The following is a 21306-nucleotide window of genomic DNA, read 5'->3' as shown; positions in this document are numbered from 1 at the left end:
GAAGATTTATTTTCCATAATGTCACTTAATTACTAGAGAAACACTGAAGTATTTTCTATATTAATGCCATTTTATTGAGGACACTGACCTAGAAACGTTAAACAACATCCAAAATCACAAGGTTAATATGGCTTAACCCATGCCAACCTAACACCAAAAACAGAATTCTGAACCACTGGCTCTAAATCATGAAACCCTAAAGCCTGTATTCTGTTTTCTGTGTCACGGTGTCTAAAGTAAATCTGATTTTGAGTAACTATTGGAACAATGATAAATGATTTTACCAAACTGAAAAATTAAACATGTATTACTAATTTCAGGATAGGTCATGTGAGCCTTGTACTTGTGAATTCTTTCGACCGTCAATCCAACTACAACAGAATCTTGCACTTTGTTAGTGTGAGCACCTGGGTTTTTGTCTCGGTCTGTTTCTTGTCATTAATGTTGATACATCATTCTGGTTTTGTATGTCTTTGTTGATCTCATGGGTCAGGCTTTTTGTATGTGTGTTTCTGCATGTTATATTCAAATATACTACTGTAAATACACTCATATGTTTGTAAACATACTCAGTAAATGTAATACTATAATCATTACTATTCCATTCTTTTCACAAATCTTCAGTTGTTTCTCCATTTTTTTTCCTTCCCTTCTATTTTGTGCTGTTCTCTTGCTGTTTGATCTTTTCTGTTGCACTTTTTCCTCTCTGCATTCTGCACAGGTTGTTCTCTCTCTGCTATTCAGCCACTACTTCTTCACTTCCCTTCTTGTTTTGACTAAAATACCTCTAAGCATATAAACTTTTTCTTCACTCACATAAATTTGCTGGCATCTATACTCACCATGCCATCAAAAAAAAATTCTTTCAGTAGGAAAAGCTGTTTCTCTGCAATGCTACAAAAACGAACTTTTTATTTTTTGTTTATTTTTAAAGCAATACTAAAAGCAGTGTGGTATAGGCAAAATTATAAACACACTGATCAACAGGACAGAATAGCTAGCCCAGAAGTAGCCCCAGAAGACTTAAGAACTCAACTCTATATATTTTCAAAGGAGTATCAGAAATCAATGGGAGGGATAGATTATCCAATAAGTTATGTTGAGAACATTTGATATGTGGAAAAATGTAGCATATTACCACCTCACACAAGGCACCAACAGTTTTCATGAATGTAGGAGTTTAGAGTAATAAAAAACTGCACAGGAGAAACAAAATTTAAGCTGAGGAAAGATTTTCTAGTCATTAAGGCAATATGAAACTATCAAGGCCGAGCGCGGTGGCTCAAGCCTGTAATCCCAGCACTTTGGGAGGCCGAGACGGGCGGATCACGAGGTCAGGAGATCGAGACCATCCTGGCTAACATGGTGAAACTCTGTCTCCACTAAAAAAATACAAAAAAAAAAAAAAAAACTAGCCGGGCGAGGTGGCGGGCACCTGTAGTCCCAGCTACTCGGGAGGCTGAGGCAGGAGAATGGCGTAAACTCGGGAGGTGGAGCTTGCAGTGAGCTGAGATTGCGCCACTGCGCTCCAGTCTGGGCGACAGAGCGAGACGCCATCTAAAAAAAAAAAGAAAAGAAAATATCAAGAAGACGATCTGTTAATAAATTTCACCATAAATATGAGCACGATAACATCACCAAACTTCATGAAGACAGAATAAACAACAAACTAGGAAAAATACTTGTTCAAATATGATGGATTATTAGCCTTATTTAAAAAAAAAAACCAAAAACCTCTTCAAACAAATAAGAAAAAATGCTAACTCCAAAGGAAAAGTATGCAAAAACAGTAACAGACAAGTCACCAGAAGGGAAACACAATGGATAATAATAAATCACTAAATTTGTTTTAGCCTCACTGGTGGTTAAAGAAATGTACAGTGAATTGAATTTCTCAAAGATTTGTAAAGACTTTAAAAAGAACAACACTTCATGCTGGAAATAGTGCCACGAGACAGGAAGTAGTGCCACACACACGATGTATGTGTAACTGTTAACAGACACATACATCTACCTAACCTTCTGGAAAGCAATTTGGCCATATCTATTAAAAGCCTCAAAATATGGATACATTCCAATCCAAGATTTCTTCTTTCAGTAATCAATCCCAAGGAGAGATGCTGTCAAAAAGTTAAGAGCAAGGATGTTCATTGCAGCATTACTTATAGTACCATTAAGAAAGAAAGAGAAAGAAAGAAACTAAATGTTTTACCTAAGAGTGTTTAATAGTTAAATCATGGTATTTACATATTATTGAATATTACACAGCTATTGACTTAAACTGGAAAAAAGTTTAATAACTTTTTAATGATATAATAGCTGTAAAAAGCAGGAAATAAAGTTGAATGCTAGCATAATCTTGTTAGGTTAAATACAAAGAAAATATATCAAATATTAACTGTATATTCTCAGCATTGACAAATTATAGGCAGTTTTTACTTTTTATATTTTTCTCTATTTACTAGAGTACGGTAAAAAATAGTAACTACACATTACTCTTAAACGGAATTTTAAAGAATAAAGCATAAAGGAATTAGTTATTTCCAGTTTTGAAAACAACCTTCCCTCAGTGATGAGATACTGGAAAATGACAGTTCAGGCTTCACTGTTTTGAATTTGCTAATAATTTTTACCATAGATTGGATGTGCTAATCTTTCAGAATGTGTTAACTTCATAAATACATTTGGTTTCTCTAGTCCCTATAAGTATATAATTCCCAAAATGCCATCTCTGTAGTCTTCTATTCAAATTAGAGAAATTAGGTAATTTGCAGGATGATCAGACGTTGTCTCTGAAAAGTTTATATACTGAAGTTTTTATAAAAGGTACTCTAGAATCTTGCAGTCAGAAGTGTGGTCTGCAGACTGGCAGCACCAGCAGCAGCTAGAAACGTTGAAAATGCAAAACCTTGGGTCCTACCCCAGATTTACTGAATCAGAAACTGCATTTTAATAATATCTCCAGTTGATTTGTAGGCACATTCACATTTGATAACCATTGGTATAGGACACATATTCTAGTTCTAACTACATGTCTATAATGCAACTATACTCCTCTTTTAAAACTTAATCTCTGTTCATGTCCTAAGTACCAGTATTATCTTTATGGTCTGAGTTCTAAACATTTTCTTAGAACAAGAGCGGCTTCCAACTAATGAATGGGACATACCCTAAAAATATATTGGTAGGTCAGTTGTTAACAACTTATACAGTAATATTATTAATGCTAGATTTGTAGGTCATCTTAAAGTAGCTTGCTTAACCCATAATGTAGTTGAAAAAGACTAATTGCATTTTGATCATTTTTTTATGGGAAAATATGTTCCCAGTTCTAACAGAAGATTCTAGGAAAGCCTGATACTGCCATCAATACAGGACTCCCAGATGGATGCAACTCTTAGTATTTGTGTATATGTATACAATTAGTGGAGCTGATACTCCTATTCTGAAAAAGTTCTAAACACAAGAATAAAATGTATTAAAAAGACAGGAATGTCAAGCGTTGCTACTCATTCACATTTTCTCCCAATTTTATTTTGACCAAACACAATGGTAAGATCACTTCAATGGTTTGAAACAGGTTTGTGGATACATGAAGCATCTAATGGAAAACCTAGAGATGGGTGGATACTCTTAACGTGTAAACATATCTATTAATAACAAATGTACATTATTCTTCTATATATTCTTTTGCTCATATGTTGAACTGTCACTCAAATGTAGTTAACTTCATTGGACAGGGTATGAGGGCTTGCCAATTCCCAAACTCTGGCAATCTGAAATCCCCAGTAGTCATTCTGGAACTGCTATTGTTTATAGCATAATATGACTTTACTTTAAATATTGCTTTGTTCTAATATGCCTCCTCCATCCCCACATACACATCCATCTTTTATGCCTTAAAAATGGACTTCTCAGTAGGAACAAAGGAAATTTAACCACTGTCAATTATGGCGAGAACCTATTTCTGACAACAACACAAGATCTAGAGAAAGCACTGAAGTTCTGTGCCAAGCCTGTGGGAACGGGGCGTTGGGGTCACGGGAGAGGGAAGGAGAAGCTTCTGTCTTCTAAGACTCCAGGTTGTTTCAGAATGTACAAGTTACATTTTTGATTTAATAAAAGGTTTTAGGTAACATTGTTAGAAGAAATTTAAACCTTTACAAAAAATAATTCAAATTGATTCAAAGATGCAGAATTCATCAGATTATTTTATAGATAACAGTATGACTTAATTCTCCCTAGATTTTATGAACAATTTTTATTAATAGAAATCAAACTTATTGTCCAAAGTGACAATATATCAAAGAAATACATACCAAAACCTGCTACCATTATAGGTTTTAACATTTTTATTGCATATTTACAATGTGTGGAACATTATAAGGATTTACAGTAGAAGCCAAATTTCCCAGCCCTTAAAATATTAACAGGAAAAATCGAATAAACCATACATAGTTTTGAAAATGAGCATTAGAAACACACAGATGATTCTAATTTTATAGACTAATACAGGTGAATGCTGTGTGTAATAGAACAGCTGGGAGAGGTAAAACAGAGTGGATAAGAAAGTCATCAGAGTGTGAAAAAACTACAGCTGGGTGGTACTGAAGAAAGACAATATTGAAAATACTTTTAAAGGCTAAAATGTGCCGTAAGAGCATAGCTATCCCCTATGCAAAACTGTGAGGTAGACTTTTCCCCACCCCGTTTTCTGCTCTTCTGACCACCATTTGCGGGACTTCCCTGCCCAGGTGACTCTCTCTCACATTGCTGTACCTGGGACTTACTAGCAATACATGCTTCCCACTACTCCCTCAACCTCATCACAAAAGAACCTTTTCTGTTCAATAATCAGTCTTACTTTACCTACTGAAAACGGGTGGTGAAAGTTAGTAACATAAACAAACCAGTGCTGTTTCTTCTAGCTAACATATCACCATGGTTGGGCTTTAACCTTTCAAGGAGTGAAATATTGCTAAAGTTTCAGGCATAGGAACCCCTTGAGGAGCTGTTTGGGGCAGACAGGTCTTTGCTTTCCTCAAATAGCTCCAATTGCCATTCTCGACCATGTATAATGCTATTGTTATTCCAAACTTGCTTCTTCTAATATTTCAATATGGATCATAAAAATAGTCTACACCTTTATGCACATCAAAATACAAAATACAGGGCACAAGAAAAACTGAACTGGAAAAAGGTATGACAGTTTCTTTTAAAACTACCCTGTGACCCAGCAATTCTAATCCAAGGAATTGACTGCAAAGAAATGAAAACCTATGTTCACAAAGACTTATATAAGAATGGTCATAGCAGCTTGATTTATAATGGCCAATTCTGGAAACAGTCCAGGTATCTATCAATAATAGGAAATTAAATAAACTGTAATATTGTCATACAGTGGAATACTACTCAGCAATAAAAAAGAACAAACAGCAATAAAAAAAAATGAGGCCTGGTAGAAAAGCACACATGTTGTGTGAATCTATTTTTATAAAGTTTTACAACAGAAAATCTTATGGTAGGAAAAGGAGCAGTGGTTGCCTTTGAGGGTCAAGTAGGGACAGGAATTGACTGGAAAGGGCCATGTGGAAACTTTCTAGGGTGGTGATATTGTTTCCTATTTCCATAGCAGTATATGCATTTGCCAAACCTCAGTGAACACATATGTTCTGTGCACTTCATTGTATGCCAATCTTATGTAAAAAAGCCAACAATGAACTCTACTTAATGATATGCAGTTTAAAATGCATCAAATAATATGAACTGATGGATATGTGACAAAGCAAGCATAGGTAACGCTAATTAGCATCTAGTGAGTACACTATACAATTATTTTAACTTTTTAGTGTCCTTGATAATTTTCATAACAAAATGTTGGGTAAACATATAGGGTGCAATGTTTACCAAATAATGTTGCTGAGAATTTTATTATGGATGTTAGGACAGTATAATCATCAAACTCTTCTAAGTGTCCATTGATAAATAAGTTTCTCTTAAAGGCTTCTGAGACTATTTCTAAGTGTGATGTGAGCAATCAGTTCTCAAATCTACTCTGGTTTGTAATTGTCAAAGTGGTATTTCGATCCTCTCACACCTTTACAAAATCTAATACATATATTTTGATATGTTCTGAGCAAATTTGTTGGCCATAAAGAGTTCAGATGAGAAAACATTCCTAAGAGAAGAATCAAACACAGAAATTTTATTTTTCCAGACTAAAAAAGAATCTGTAATAGAAAAAGACATAAGGCTTGGTCATAAATAGCGAGTGAGCTACTGTGTCCTCAGTGGAAAGGCATCCAGTCATCTCTCATTTTTCCCCCAAGAGAGATGCATGTGGACCCTCTAAAGACATGGTATTCAGCTCGTAAAGACTTCTAAGGTGCCTCCTGGAGATTCACTGGACAACTGGCTTGAGTTCAATAGCCCTTTTGTCAGAAAGTTTTCTACATGCCTAACTTAAAATCCCTAATAACACTGTTCCTGACACCTAGCAGTTGATAACTATTTTCAGTTAAGAATTCCTATAAAATTACATACAGGAATTATATATAGCCTCATAAAGTTCTCAAAAAAAAAAAAAAATCTTCAAAAAATGTGCCCACTGCTTTCAAAATATTTCATCATAGTTCTGGCTGTCTTTTGATCTCTAAGTTCTTCATGTTCTAGTACAGGTTCTGCTTTTTCTTGAAGTACAGGAACGAGTGTTTATTCTCAAGCTTTCATGTTTGCTTTAAAATTCTGCAGTAATGTTGAGTCATATTAAGTGTCATACCCCCGAACGTTTTTCAGTCTTAGACTCCCCTGTATTTATGCCAGCTCATGGAGTGTCCTTAGTTCTGTGCCTCTATTACAGTATCAGTTGGCCATTTTCTGTTCATCATCACTGCCCAAGTTTACCAAGAGACTGCTCCTAAGCATAAATAACAAGCACTAATTGTGGTCTTGTCATGTTTTGTTCTGTTTTTTTTTTTTTTTAACCTCATTATTGGGATACTTTATAAGTAACAGATTTATGCTCTTGTTGTTTCTACTGGTTGGTGCTTGCTCACTAATACCAACTCCTAGTATGACTTGCTTTTACTTGTATCTATTAATGGGGTTACATCACACCCTGTCAACCTCAAAACAGATGATACTCACCACTTGTCTTCCATCTTGCTGGTCTATTATCTTCCTATAAAAACAGCTAATTTGTCAGATTTCAAAGCCTTATTATTTACTGATGAGCTTACCAACTGTACCTTTTGTATCTTCAGCGTGTTAATTCTAAACGTACATTCTGATACACTAGTGAACTGGAGGTGAGGGTGAAGGGGTGGTGGAGCTAATGGGGCAGGGGGGCAGTGAACATAAGCAAAGTGCCATTTCCTCACCATCCCATGCTTGTCATGTGAGACAACAGAAAGAATAAAGAATACTTTATTTTCTATTCTGAAAAGATAATTATAGCAATGATACTTTCCATTCTGTTTATTTCTGGATATTTTGGTTTCAACATTTCTTTATGTATTTTATCCTCGAAATTGGTATGACTTCTCTATTTGACAGCCCCAGAGAAATTATCAGATTTTTTTTTTAACCAAGGTCACAGTAAATAGCAAAGCCAGATTTTTGAAGCCAAGTATTCAAGCTCCAAACACTTTCCATTATATTCATTACAGTTCTTGTTCTAGCTGGTATGGTCTTTCCTCTACAAGTATTGCCATTATTTACGCTTCTTCGCTAAACCTAGACTTTTCAGTAGCATGTATGAAAGTCAAATAATGTCAAATGGTAAGTTTCTACTTCATCTCATCAGGGTATTTGTTGCTCTATATACCAGGATAGTATATTTTCTACTCCCAATTGAAGCTTTTCCTTTTTAGGACTGAAAGTTAACAAGAAGTCTACTAATTAGGTTAACTGCTTAGTTATGTTCCAGCCATGTTTTTAATGCTAGAGAATTTTTCCTTTGGGGGCTTAAGAAAAGATATCCTAATCATACAGATCTTACTACTGATAATATACTTAATGGTGCTTGTTTCTGCCTGTACTGAAGATGTAAAGGACATTAGCAGCCACAGTACGTTTAGTTTTTAGTAGCAATAGTATTTTACTATGGCCTTGTGTATTTTGAGTAGGATGTGAGAAGGGGAGGAGTACATAATAATGCCCAATCTCTATTGGCAAGTAACTTACAATATAGTAGAGAATTCTGACTATTTCTTCGAATGTAGACCACATAGTGAGACAGATTCAGCTAACTTCATAATCACATCATTGGTAACAATGGGTTTAGATCAGAGAGTATGGTTTACTCATCACTATCAGTAAGGTAACTTAATTGTCATGCTCATACTAAGGAATATGACACTAATAAATAATACCACTCCATATGTCAGCTAATAAGAAAATGAAATAACAAACACATTAAGACTAGCTAACAAATGGGAGCAATAGCCAATGTAACTTTCCATAAAGTGAGAAGTATTCAATCTTCTACCTAGAAATGAAGCCTACACCTGCCATCAATATCCCAGCTGGCAGGCTGAGCAGTTTTATCAACATCACCAATGAGTCACCAGAACAGAACAAAGTCACCAACAATGAGGACTGGGAACAAAGCCAATTTGACCTAAAATGAAGTTATCATTTTTGCATCATAACTCTGCTGGGTTAGACATGTGTGAAGAACAGATGCCAAAATGCCATTAAATATTAACCTTACACAGGAGCAAACAAATGATAAGATGAAAGCAAAAAAAATCCTCAAACAAAAAAAACCCCAAAAAACCAAAACAAAATAAAACTAATCCTGCCAGCATTTCAATAATTCCCTGAGATGGGCTAAAGGAATGTGAGAGGCTGTGACATATACCAATTAGAAACGAGTGGTTCTTACGGAGATTTGCAAGCTGATGTTAATTTATGGCATAGAAACAGCTTGTGGAGGCCGGGCGCGGTGGCTCACGCCTGGAATCCCAGCACTTTGGGAGGCCGAGGCGGGCAGATCACGAGGTCAGGAAATCGAGACCATCCTGGCTAACACAGTGAAACCCGTCTCTACTAAAAATACAAAAAATTAGCCGGGCATGGTGGTGGGCGCTTGTAGTCCCAGCTACTTGGGAGGCTGAGGCAAGAGAATGGTGTGAACCCGGGAGGCGGGGCTTGCATGGGGCCGAGCCGAGATCGCATCACTGCACTCCAGCCTGGGCAACAGAGCGAGACTCTGTCTCAAAAAAAAAAAAAAAAAAAAAAAAGAAAGAAAGCAAAAGAAACAGCTTGTGGTTTCAAACACATTGCAGTCACTTTTTTCACATGTTCACTTTAAGTGAGCTATGACCCTATGGAAAAAAGTCACTTTAGGGCATTGTTGGATTTTCATTCATAACTCTGTGTATGTACAGATACACATATGAAAGCAGCAGCAAATTTACAGATGAGGAGCAACAATATTCACTATGTTAAAATCATACTTGACCTCATGTGAAACACTCCATTTACAAATAACATTTATGAATCTGGCCTTATTTTACTTTTTGTAGGTAGGACAGCTTAAGTTATATAAAAATTAACTCGTTTGGCAATTACAACTCCATGAGTTGATGGTGGAATTACTAACAAACCAGTTCTTTTCTAGCAAAGTCTTAAGAAAAACATTCTAACTACTCTGAAATTCAGTAGAAGAAACAGATATAGAGTATTGTTGATATTCAGTTATTGAGCATAACTAAATATCTAAAGTAGTATCTAAGAATCTAAGAATAGATTCACTTGTAAGTCAGTTCTAACTTTAAAAAATAAGTATGTTTAAAACATACTTCAGACTGCAATATAACAGGGATTATTACTAATGCCTATAATACACCATTCATATTTAGGACGACTGGGCATCTGTTATGCATGAGCAAGACTGGGAATGGGAGAAGACAAGATTCCTTCCCTCAAAAGAGCTTAGTGGGTACAGACATAAACAACTGTAGAATGTGACTAGCACCATCATGAAGACTAAAATAAATAATCATAAAAGTTCATACTCACAGCAGTAAAGCCCCAAAGGACTGAGAAGATTATCAAGTATAGAAAGAACTTCCTGGATGTTCTCAGAAACAGTGACCACATAAGACAAGAGGGAGCAGTTGAACTTTGCCCTGAATTTCCTGGCATGTTTGACTAGGAAAAAAGGCTGCACCATTAACCTAAATTGTTCCAGAAGGAAAAGGTGATAAATATTGTAAATCTTTAATCAAAGTTGAAATGTCAAGTAGGCAATTAAAAAGAAGTACAGGTCTAGATTTCTGGACCAGATATGTAATCCAGAACACTGGTATAAAATAAAAACCATAAGGATGAGATACCTAGAGAAGAGCCAAAAGCATTCTGAGGACAGGATCTGAGAGAGCACTATTCAGCAGGCACATCTTAAATTAGGGTTATGCAAAGACTGTACTCACAGTTATTTCAGAGGATAGCATCTTCAAGGAAGGAGACACTGTCTAGGAAAGGTTGCTCAATGGTGTAAATGTTGCAGAGAGAAAAGGGTAAGGGATTCAGACAGAGAAAAAACCATTCAGTTTGGTAACTGGAGGCCACTGTTGACTTTCAAAAGAACAGTTTCAGTAGAGTACTGTGTAAAACCAGACTACAAGGTGCCGAGTAGTGAGTGATGAGGATGTAGGGGCACTGGATGTGGATTTCTCCAAGAAGTCTGTCAGTGAAGAAGGTTGGAAAAACTAGGTTAAGAGGGAAGGTTTTTTTTTTTTTTTTTTGCATCGGAGGATACATGAACATGTTTGTAGACCTCAAAAAGGAACCAGTATACAAATCGTTTGTAATTTTGTAACACCTACAAGCCTAAAAAATAACTTTGAATCTTTTAAAAAATTTTCTGAAATAAAAATACACAAAATTTAAATTATATGCATTTCACCATTTAAACTTAATACAAACTTAAAAGCACTAGCATTTCATGATAAATTTTATTTCTAAAGGAGTCATACAGTTCTGTTACTGGACTACTTAAGAATTTATTTTGCTTTTAGACTATAATGAGAAACTAAATTTTATTAACAATTGCTATTTTAGTTTCAGAAAGATTACTCTGATATAAAGGATTACACTGAAGTAATTATGTATGCCTTCTTCCTCAGCCCTCCTCCCCTAAAGACTAAATATCTTCAGGGTAGTTAATAATTTTGAGAATATTTTTCAAGTTGAAGAAGAGAAAAATTAGAAATAGTATTCCATTATTAATAAGTTCTTAAAGATCTAAATTGTTCACAATAATTTTTCATGATAAACATGCTTATTTATTATATATACATGCTTACATATGAATTTCTTGTCTAAAACACATGCAACCACCATGAAAAAACAAATATTAAACCATCTTCACAGTCCTAAGAATGCCCTTTTAAATAAGGCACTCATGTTTAGAAATAGGATGTAACTACTAAATTAAATAAGATGTTTAAAGAAGTCTTTTATTAAGCACAAACAACTTTTAATACGTTATCAATACAAATAGGAAAAGGTCTTTTAATGACTATGATATATCAAAGATCTGAAAGGTTTTCTCCATATTGACACAATAAAAATAATCAATTCTGAAGAATTACAAAGTAAAATTTTGAGGACACCACTATTTACTAATAAGAGTTTAACTACTGTCTAAATTTACTAAATCACCTGTGGAGGAAGGGCAATCTTTTTTTTTTTTTTAATAGAGAAAATTCCTACTCTTATTAGCACCATTCAAAGCTTATTATCAGTTGTTTATCTACAAACTGACAGGTCAGGTAAAGCTTTAAAGCAAGTTTTCAGTGCAATGTTTATAGTTCCTTCTTTTAAGATACTTGGAGTCTACAGCCTCGAAGCATGTTAAGTAATTATGCCTTGGTAATAGCAAGGTGTTAACATGTAAAGAGAAATGTATCATGAAAAGAAATGAGACTTATTTTGGCTGTGAAATGCATCTTAATGTGTGGTGGCTAATGCTGTAGTATGTTGACAACATGCGGGATTATGAACTGCAAATCTGTAGGTAGCTGGTAGCTATTAGCTCTCTGTGGTCACCATTTCAGGATGTCTCAGCTGCTGCCTTTTGAGATTAACTAGTTTCATCCTGTCTCTGATGTGTTCTGCAGTAGAAGCCATGTCACTTGGACTCCCAAAATATTGTTCGGTTCTAAAAATCCAAACACACAGAAAAACCTCAGATTAATACAAATCCATTAACTGCAGTGAATACAAATAGAAGCAAAAATTTACCATAAAAAATCTACATGAGATAGCCTATGTGTAAATATCAGTTTATCTGTGACCATATCGTTTATCTCTGAGCAGGAAATTCAGCAGGAAAAACATTTTTTAAAATGGCATAAAATACATTAAGACATGATGAGAAAAATATATTGGTGGTGTAAAGGTTATATCATGTGTACTTATGAGGTAATAGCAACAAGCCGAACAATGAAACACTGGAAATATGTGGGTCCAGAAGCATACACAAACACAAAATTTATACATGTACTTGAGTACTATTGGCTGGGGACACCATTTGTCAATACAGCTGGCAAGCAAAATAAATATTCTTTATAATGTTATGACATTGTTTGGTACATTAACAGATAAAATCATTAATTTTATTCTACTCTCAAAAATACTGTATTCAGAGTCACAGAATATTTTTAGAGCTGGAAGATTTCTTAGAAATTATCACACTAATTTCTTTATTTTTTAGATCAGAAAAGTGGAGCCTAGAAAGTTAAATGAGGTAAGCAAAGTCACACAGGGAAAAACTAGAATTTGAACCCAGGTCTTCGAGCAGTGAATCCAGAGAGACCACCAATCTCTTTTACCAGGAGAAGGTATAAAAGACAAATCTGTCCAACCTGTCAAACTATACATGGCATAAACAGATTACCATTATATTAATAATTATGGAAAACATTACACACACCTTTGGGAAATATTTAATTTAGCAAAATACCTAAAAGAGATACAAATAAGTTTTAATATGAATATAAAGTGGAATAAAATAGCAATTCCAAAATGTTAAAGGTAGATGTGAACTTTGAATATACAGTACTAATATTCTTTTATCTTAAAAGGATGAAGAAATGACACATGGACTATCTGTGAAACACAGACAAGAAGCTGAAGCAAGCAAAAAAGGGAGAGGTGTCCCTAGGCTGACATGGGTAGAAAAGGAGGCTGATTGTGTGACAACTGGTTGTGAAATGTAGGAATCAGGGAGGGTAAGGGATCCTGGAATGGAACAACCAGAAACACGCCTATAATTCTGTTACTAGCTGAAATTTGTTCTCTTTTATTGCAGATGTAGGTGACTTTAGGTGACTTTAGCCTACTTCCAATTGTTCAAGTTTAGGTGTGGCTTCAGATAACATAAGTATAGACTATGAATAATATTCTTTCAAGGGAATAAAATGCCATTTTTTCAATATCAATCCCAAATAATCACTGGAAGATCATGGCACAGTAGTAGCAGTGCTTATTATGTGTCAGCTGTTTTAAGTACTTTATATTTATTTTGCTCAGGTAATTCCCATGCCCCTATAACCTGAGGAGGTAGGAATGTTACATGGCTGTTTTTAGATGAGGTAATTGAGGCACAAAGGTTAAGTGGCTTGCCCAAGGTGTTATAGTGAGTAGGTGGTAGAGCTGAGACCTCTGGCTCCAGAGTACACAGACTCACTCCATCACACTATACCACAATGTTAAAGATACTTGTATTTTTATTTAATGGTTTGTTTACTCTATCATTTGAATTAAATATCCTCTGGATTATCTCTAAATTATTTTCACTAAGAATCAGATCTAAATCACCGGGGATGAAGTTCCTCCTGATTCTTTTCCTGGTCCATTTATTTTGCATCAGATTATTTCATATTTTTATTACTGACTATTTGAAATGGAAAGGTGTAAGAAAATCAGGATCCCATCCCTTCACACATAAAGAAATAAGAACGCCATATAACACAGTACAAAGAGAATAGGTTTGGAGTCACACAGACAGACCTGAGATTGTATCCTTACTCTAACACTTAGAAGCTGTGAAATCCTGAGAGCCTTACTTAATCTCTCTGGGCCTCAGTTTCTTCATTTGTAAATCAGGAATAATCATACTGGTTTGGTCCTCTTTCGTCAAAAGAAGGTGAAATGTTTCACTTGGTACTTGGCATATACTATGAACTCACTAACCATTAGTCCCTTGTCCCCTCTTCCTTTTCTTGAATAAAGCCCCAAGTCACACTATTCCCTACCATCATAGCCAAGGCTAGAACCCAGTGTCTTAATCTAGTCAATGATCATTCTACAACAAGCTGTCAAGAAGCAACACATCTGATGTCAGCAAGTACCATTACTGTGGCTAAGAGGTGTGGATTTCTTTTCATTTTAAACTAATTTATCGTAGGAGTTAAAGATGTGGACCAAACCTAATTTATTTGGCTTTTTAAAAGAATAGATTTCCTCTTTTAATGATTTCACTTTAAGACCACATCAATAAAAAATAAAATTATAAGAACATGCTCCATACCCATCAGGATAAACTACAGGAACAGTTAATCTATCCAAAAGTGATTTCCCAACTGCTTCAATTTCATCAAATTGCTCCTCATCATTAATAGCTTCAGGCTCTTCTGGACAGTCCTGCAAAATCTGCAGCAAATAAAAGAGCAACATCAATTAAGAGACACAGAAAGGTCTGCAGTTTCAGAGGATCCAAAAAAAAAAAAAAAGAGAGAGAGAAAAGAGAGAAAGAGAGACACAGAAATGGAATCAAGCTCATACAAATTTGGTAGATTATAAGGCATCTTCTTGTTCTTAGCGTCTTCAGGTATACCACTATGTAAGATTGATCTATTATTGGCAAAATTCTTCAAGAAATTCAAACAACAAAATGAAATACATAATTCCTACTAACAATATGGTGATTTCCAAGAAAGAAAATGCTAGACTACTATTTGGAAAATAAGTTCAACATGTCCTTAAGAAGTATTCTTTCATTTATTAAGTAGCCATTTATTGAACAGTTTACTCTATGTTTATTTAGCAGCCTGGAAGGTGACAAAAGGCACACAGACATTACAAATGAAAAATTATATGAATAAAAAACAACACAGAGTACAAATATATAACTGATGTGACAACTTAGCTCGATGATAATATTTAACAAGTGATCTGCTGGCTTGAGTTAACTGCCGTAAAATGATTAGGTTATAATTCAAATATGGGAATCTCTATAGTCCTTGATGAGATACTGTTCTTCACTTCACCCTAACCATTACTATTAAATAAATTAAACCACAAGAAAGAACTGCAAAATTTGAGAGACAGAGAAGAAAAAGAAGTATTCATTTTTACAACTTTTCTTTGCATTATACTTTAGGGAATTCAATCATGTTTACTTCAGCATTACTCATAGACAGACATTTTTGTATTTTAAAACTCAAGATTTAATTCAGATATTTTCCTAATCATTATACTAGACAATTTGCTTATAGTTGCGGTTATTTATATTTATGCTTAATGGTATAAAATAGAATACAGTCAAGACGAAAGTAATATCTGATAACAAAGGGCTTTACTTAGGTTTGTACAACCTAGGTAAATCAAATTTAAATCAAATTTACTACAAGTAAGATAAAGGCTAGGTAACAGAAAAATAATAGAAACAACTTTCTATTAAAAAAATCCTTTCAACTCTATTCATTCTTATATGACCTCATAAAAAGGTAGCTAAAAGTAGTATCCTAAAAAGTCATCAGTGGGCCAGGCACGGTGGCTCACACCTGTAATCCTAGCACTTCGGGAGGCCGAGGCGGGTGAATTACGAGGTCAGGAGATCGAGACCATTCTGGCTAACACAGTGAAATCCCGTCTCTACTAAAAAATAAAAAAAATTAGCTAGGTGTGGTGGTGGGCGTCTGTATTCCCAGCTACTTGGGAGGCTGAGGCAGGAGAATGGCGTGAACCTGGGAGGCTGAGCTTGCAGTGAGCCAAGATCGTGCCACTGCACTCCAGCCTGGGCGACAGAGTGAGACTCTGTCTTGAAAAAAAAAAAAAAAAAAGTTATCAGTGGTGCTAGACATTGGGTGCTAGACATTGGTGCTAGACATTGGGCCAATCACCCTTTGACACTGAGGTGGTGGGGGAAGCAGTACTGTGACTACAGGAACGGAGGGGAGCTTCTGGATGCTGATAATGTTCTGTTTTTTTCAACAGTAAACTGATTACACAGGTGTGTTCACTTTGTGAAATCTCACTGCACAGAATACTTGTGGTCTGTATGTTTTCTATGTTAACAGTATACTTCATAATAATAAAAAATTCTCACTGAAACAATCAGTAAGTTATACCATTTTGTATACTCCCATTTATCATTAGGCCCATGTTCATCAAACACTGATCTATGGAGTTCAATAACCAGCTGAGAATGAGTTAACTATGGACACTTCCCAACAGATGTACTTCATAACTCAGAAACTGTTTAATTCCTGAGGGTCCTTGCAACATCTGTTCTAGGATCGAGTTAGGTTTGCTAATATCTCAAAGTGTATTGAACATTCCCTACGTATAAACTTTTATTGTAAGAGATCAAAACAAAATTAACTACATAATAAAGTTCCTTTTCAGAATGGATATATAAGGTTTGGGTACAATAAATTCTTACTACAAAGAGTAAGAAAAAAGTTCTATTGAAAATGTGTCCAAATAACCCTGCATATTTTATTTTTTGTTTCTGGAATTAATGACCTTAATTCATTGAATAATAAATTCTAGAATGAATCTTTAAAGAACCCATATAAAAAAGCATTTTACTTTTGTCCTTATTTTTTTAATGTCCCTACTTTATAAAATCACAAGGTGCCTTTTAAAAAATGTGTGACAATTAATAGCAGTTGCCAAAGCAAAAAGTTTCCCTTCCAGGCATAATGAAAGAGATTGAACTAATGATACTCTAAAGAACAGAGGGCATATTCTGGACACCAGGCTTGGTGAGGAGACAAGTGTGAAGACTAGAAACTACCACGTGGTTCTAGATTTCTTTAATCACAGCTCTCCAGCACTGGTAAGAATCAAGAACTTAATTTGAACTCTCTAAGGCAATATATTAAATCTAAACAAACTGTAACAATGGAACTAATATAAATATTGAAAAATAGATCAGTCATACAGTTACATTACTAAAATTAACATACTTTAAACACATACAATAAATATCACTGAGAATAACATTTCAAAAAAAAAAGCAAACCTTTTCAGTATTTGAGTGAAATGCAATAGCCATTTCCAACCTATGTACTCTCTCTTCAGATGCTATTGTAAATTGTTTCCATACTCTGTTCAATCGAGGAAGTGTATCCCCAGATGACCGAGAAGTGCAACGCAAAGACTGGCATAACACAACTGTGGCCTGTAGCAACTGTCTGCCATAGTCATAAGTGCTCTAAAAAAGTAAAGGAAACATAAAATTATAAAAAAAGAATTCTTAAGAGAAGGATGGGGAAAGTGTGCAGGAAGACTTGTTAACAATTAAGTGACACTACTAGAAATCAATACTGAATAAATCTAGTGGCACTTAATACTACAAATTATCTGTGTGTATAAATAATAAAGGGGAAGCAATATTTTTGATTAGTTTATAATAAGTTTCTTGGCCAGGCACAGTGGCTCATGCCTGTAATCCCAGCACTTTGGGAGGCTGAGGTGGGAGGATCGCTTGAACCTAGGAGTTCAAGACCAGCCTGGCCAACATAGCAAGATCCTGCCCCAAAAAAATGAAAAAAAAAAAAAAAAAATTGGTTGAGTTTGGCCACACTTGCCTGTAGTCCCAGCTACCTTGGAGGCTGAGGCAGGAGGATCACTTGAATCCGGGAGTTTGAGGATGCAGAGAGCTATGATTGTGCTACCATATTATATCGTAGGTGACAGAGCAAGGCCTTGTCTCAAAAAAACAAATTGTTTTAAAATTTTTAATTAGAAAAAAGTCTCTTTCTGTTAGGCTTCCCCACTTTATTCCGTTTCCCCCATCACAATCTACCAAATTTCACTGGCCAGAAAGAATGTCTGCTTATGAATTAATCAAAACTACTTTCAAAAGAAGGTGAAATTAGGCACTTTATATTCCATATAGGAAACTACACCTGTTACAACGTGAACTCATTATTAGGGAAAATAAGATACTTATTGGCTTGGCGCCGTAGCTCACACCTGTAATCCCAGCACTTTGGGAGGCCGAGGTGGGTGGATCACTTGAGGTCAGGAGTTCAAGACCAGCCTGGCCAACAAGGTGAAACCCCGTCTCTACTAAAAATACAAAAACTAGCCAGGCGTGGTGGCTGGTGTCTGTAATCCCAGCTACTTAGGCGGCTGAGGCATGAGAATCGCTTGAACCTGGGAGGCAGAGGTTGCAATGAGCTAAGATTGCATCACTGTACTCCAGCCTGGGCAACAGAGGAAGACTCTGTCTTAAAAAAAAAAAAAAAAAAAAAAAGAAAGATACTTTTCACCACAAAAAAGTCCTGTATTATTATGCTAACACTAGTGAGATGCAGAAAGTGAGGTTTCTTATTTACTGATATTAACATCCATTTCATATTAACTTCTGTGAATCAACAGCTGGATTGTCTAAAAAATGCCATAATATATAGCATAAATCAGAGGGACTGTGCAGAACATGTATTCAGGGAAACATAAACCCTCTCAAGTTTATGCAGGCTAGTTTTGATGCACCAGCTGACACTTTCTTAATTCTGTGATACTTCTGGAATAACAAAACTAACCTTCTTGTACTTGGAGGGTAAAGTTACATTATAATCATGCAGAAAGCTATTCAAACACTGAGCTTGTGGAAAAGGAAGATAACCAGTTTTGCACCTGTGCAACATCAACAAATTTTCTATGCTTTTCCAGCAAAACTTTCGTTTCTTGAGCATCATCGCCCAATCTGATGTGAGTCTTAAGCAGAGCATCCAGAAGTTCACTTAGCCATTCTACTGCCTAAACAAAAAGACGTAACAATGAAGCTGGATTCAGAACTCTTTACTTATTGTATCAAAATGTCATTTATACAGAGATTATGATCATGTGATTAATGAATCCGTTAATTATAACCTAAAGTCTTAAAAGCTTATTTCATTCAATGATAAGCTACATGAATTAGTTACCTCTCCTACTCCTCAAAATTCTTTAAATCTGAAGGCAAGACATACTAAAGAAAAGCATTCTTTTAAAGTTAATATCACATAATAAAAGATCATGTATTTCTGTATATAGATCCATCAAGATTGCATTACAGTTTTGTGTCACTATATAAAACCACAAATTTTCTCTAAATCAAACTGAAATGATGTTCTCTAATGATAACAACAAAATATATCAAATTGTTTATCTGGTGTTGAAATTTCTCTTGCAGATGCAAGACAGCAAAATGCAATGTGCTCTACCAGATTTTATCCTGGATGTAATTGACAACCTAATCAACAATAAATAATCCCAATCTCTAGCTCAATAGAGGATTTCATTGAGAAGATTAAGTTAAATGAGATCAATAAACTAGCTGCAAATGCCAAAGTGTATTCTTCAACAGGATAAACTAGAACCTGACTTCAAGAATTTACTTTTTAGGACCATGAAAAGTACACTTTTGTTTGTATTTAGATGAAATCAATCTTCTAAGAAAAGCTAACTACATAATATAGCTGGCTGGTCCTTACCTGAGCAGCGTCTTCTTCACATTTAAACAACTGCACCATCTGAAGCATCTTTAACCTTCGCACATCTACCATGTCTTCACATCTAATGAACCCAAACATAAATTTAACTCATCATTTCTGTTTTATTGATTACTATTGTAACATCATCATGTGTGTTTTATAGTACACTAAAATACTTAGTCCTACACAATGGAGAATCCAACTATTTTGTATTGATTTGTAAGAATTTTAGGGATATTTATATCAATATTACATCAAAACATCAAAATACCCAAATGATACTCAATGACAAACCTTCTTAAGGATACCACGGATTCTGCAAAATATTAAAGCAAAACGTAAGGACAACAGTACACTAAAACCCCAAAAATCTCCATTGCTGTTTAGCATCAAACAAGTTTCAAGGATAAAAGTGTAATGTATCTCAAATATAGGATGATTTTTTTTGAGACAAGGTCTCACTCAAGCACCTAGACTGGAGTGCAGTGGCACCATCATAGCTCACTATAACCTCAAACTACTGAGCTTAAATGATCCTCACATTTCAGCCTCCCAAGTAGCTGAGACTACAGGTGTGCACCACTATGCCCAGCTAAAGAAACTTCTAAAAATTAATGCTTTTCACTATATTATAGTACCTAATTTTTTTTTTTTTTTTTTTTAAAACCTTCCATCTACATTCTTAAAAACAACTAGATGGAGGGCTTAAAAAAACAACAAAAAAAATCCCTACTGACCTCTGGATGTAGAGAATCACAATTCAAATTATTTTTTAATCTCGCTGTGGTCTGTTTGGATAATATAACCATTTAAGTTTTTAAGGCAACTTAACCTAACTTAACTCTGGTCCATTTCCTTCATTTCCATGCAATTCTGTGTACTGCAGGTGGGATGGAGGACTCCCACTGCAGTCTCAAATGCCTATAACAAGTTACCAGTGACTGTGCTCTACTGTACTTGATGTCCTTAAAGAAAGCTTAATAACAATATAGAAGTAGTTATCACAAGCCTTTTTTAAAAAAAAAAAAAAAAAGAAGCTCTCAATAAAAGCTGTAATATGACATTAAAATTCAGCTTGGTTAAAGTAATTCCACAATGGATTGAAGGGAAGTGGTACTGATTTTTTAAATATGAAACTAAAAAACAATGTAGGCCACTTTAATGATGAAGATGGTATCATACACATACTGTATTCAGGTATTAATGTGTGCTGGGGAAAATATAAGATATGGTCTCTACTATCAAGATGCTCCCATTTGCAGAGATGTAATAAGTACTATTATAAAGCTATTTAAAATGTTTTATAAAAGTAGGGAGAAGCACGTGACTAACTTGCCTTAGAAGTCCAAAAAGGCTTCCTAAAGTAAGTATCCCTGAGTCTTGAAGAGTAAGTAGGAATTCACTGAGCAGAAAATGAGGAAAGAAGTATTCTTAGTCATGGATGCATGAAACAGCATGATGCTTTCAGGGAGGTAAAAACAACTGTGTGATTTTATGGGAATATTATAGAAGATAAAATTATGCAAGATTGGATTATGAAGGGTCTCCTACATTATTCCAAGAAGACTAACTCCATCTG

At 35.1% G+C, this 21306-nt stretch overlaps 1 protein-coding gene across 3 annotated transcripts in view; it reads right to left on the bottom strand.

The window, feature by feature from the left end:
- Nucleotides 1-10950: 10950 nt before the first annotated feature.
- SESTD1 (SEC14 and spectrin domain containing 1) overlaps nucleotides 10951-21306 on the bottom strand; it is a 153027-nt gene continuing 142671 nt past the window's right edge. For all 3 annotated transcript variants that reach the window (XM_033230990.1, XM_033230991.1, XM_033230992.1), the window contains 5 exons: nucleotides 19728-19809; nucleotides 18889-19011; nucleotides 17267-17458; nucleotides 14546-14667; nucleotides 10951-12172 (listed from right to left, as the gene is read on the bottom strand). In XM_033230990.1, the coding sequence (XP_033086881.1) occupies nucleotides 12043-12172; nucleotides 14546-14667; nucleotides 17267-17458; nucleotides 18889-19011; nucleotides 19728-19809 (649 nt within the window). In that variant the 3' untranslated portion in view covers nucleotides 10951-12042. The remainder of the gene's footprint in view (nucleotides 12173-14545; nucleotides 14668-17266; nucleotides 17459-18888; nucleotides 19012-19727; nucleotides 19810-21306) is intronic.

Source organism: Trachypithecus francoisi, unplaced genomic scaffold (genome assembly GCF_009764315.1).
Source record: "Trachypithecus francoisi isolate TF-2019V2 unplaced genomic scaffold, Tfra_2.0 Lachesis_group13, whole genome shotgun sequence".
Taxonomy (NCBI): domain Eukaryota; kingdom Metazoa; phylum Chordata; class Mammalia; order Primates; family Cercopithecidae; genus Trachypithecus; species Trachypithecus francoisi.
The sequence above is the reverse complement of the archived record's forward strand: the minus strand, read 5'-3'. Positions and strand labels throughout refer to the sequence as shown.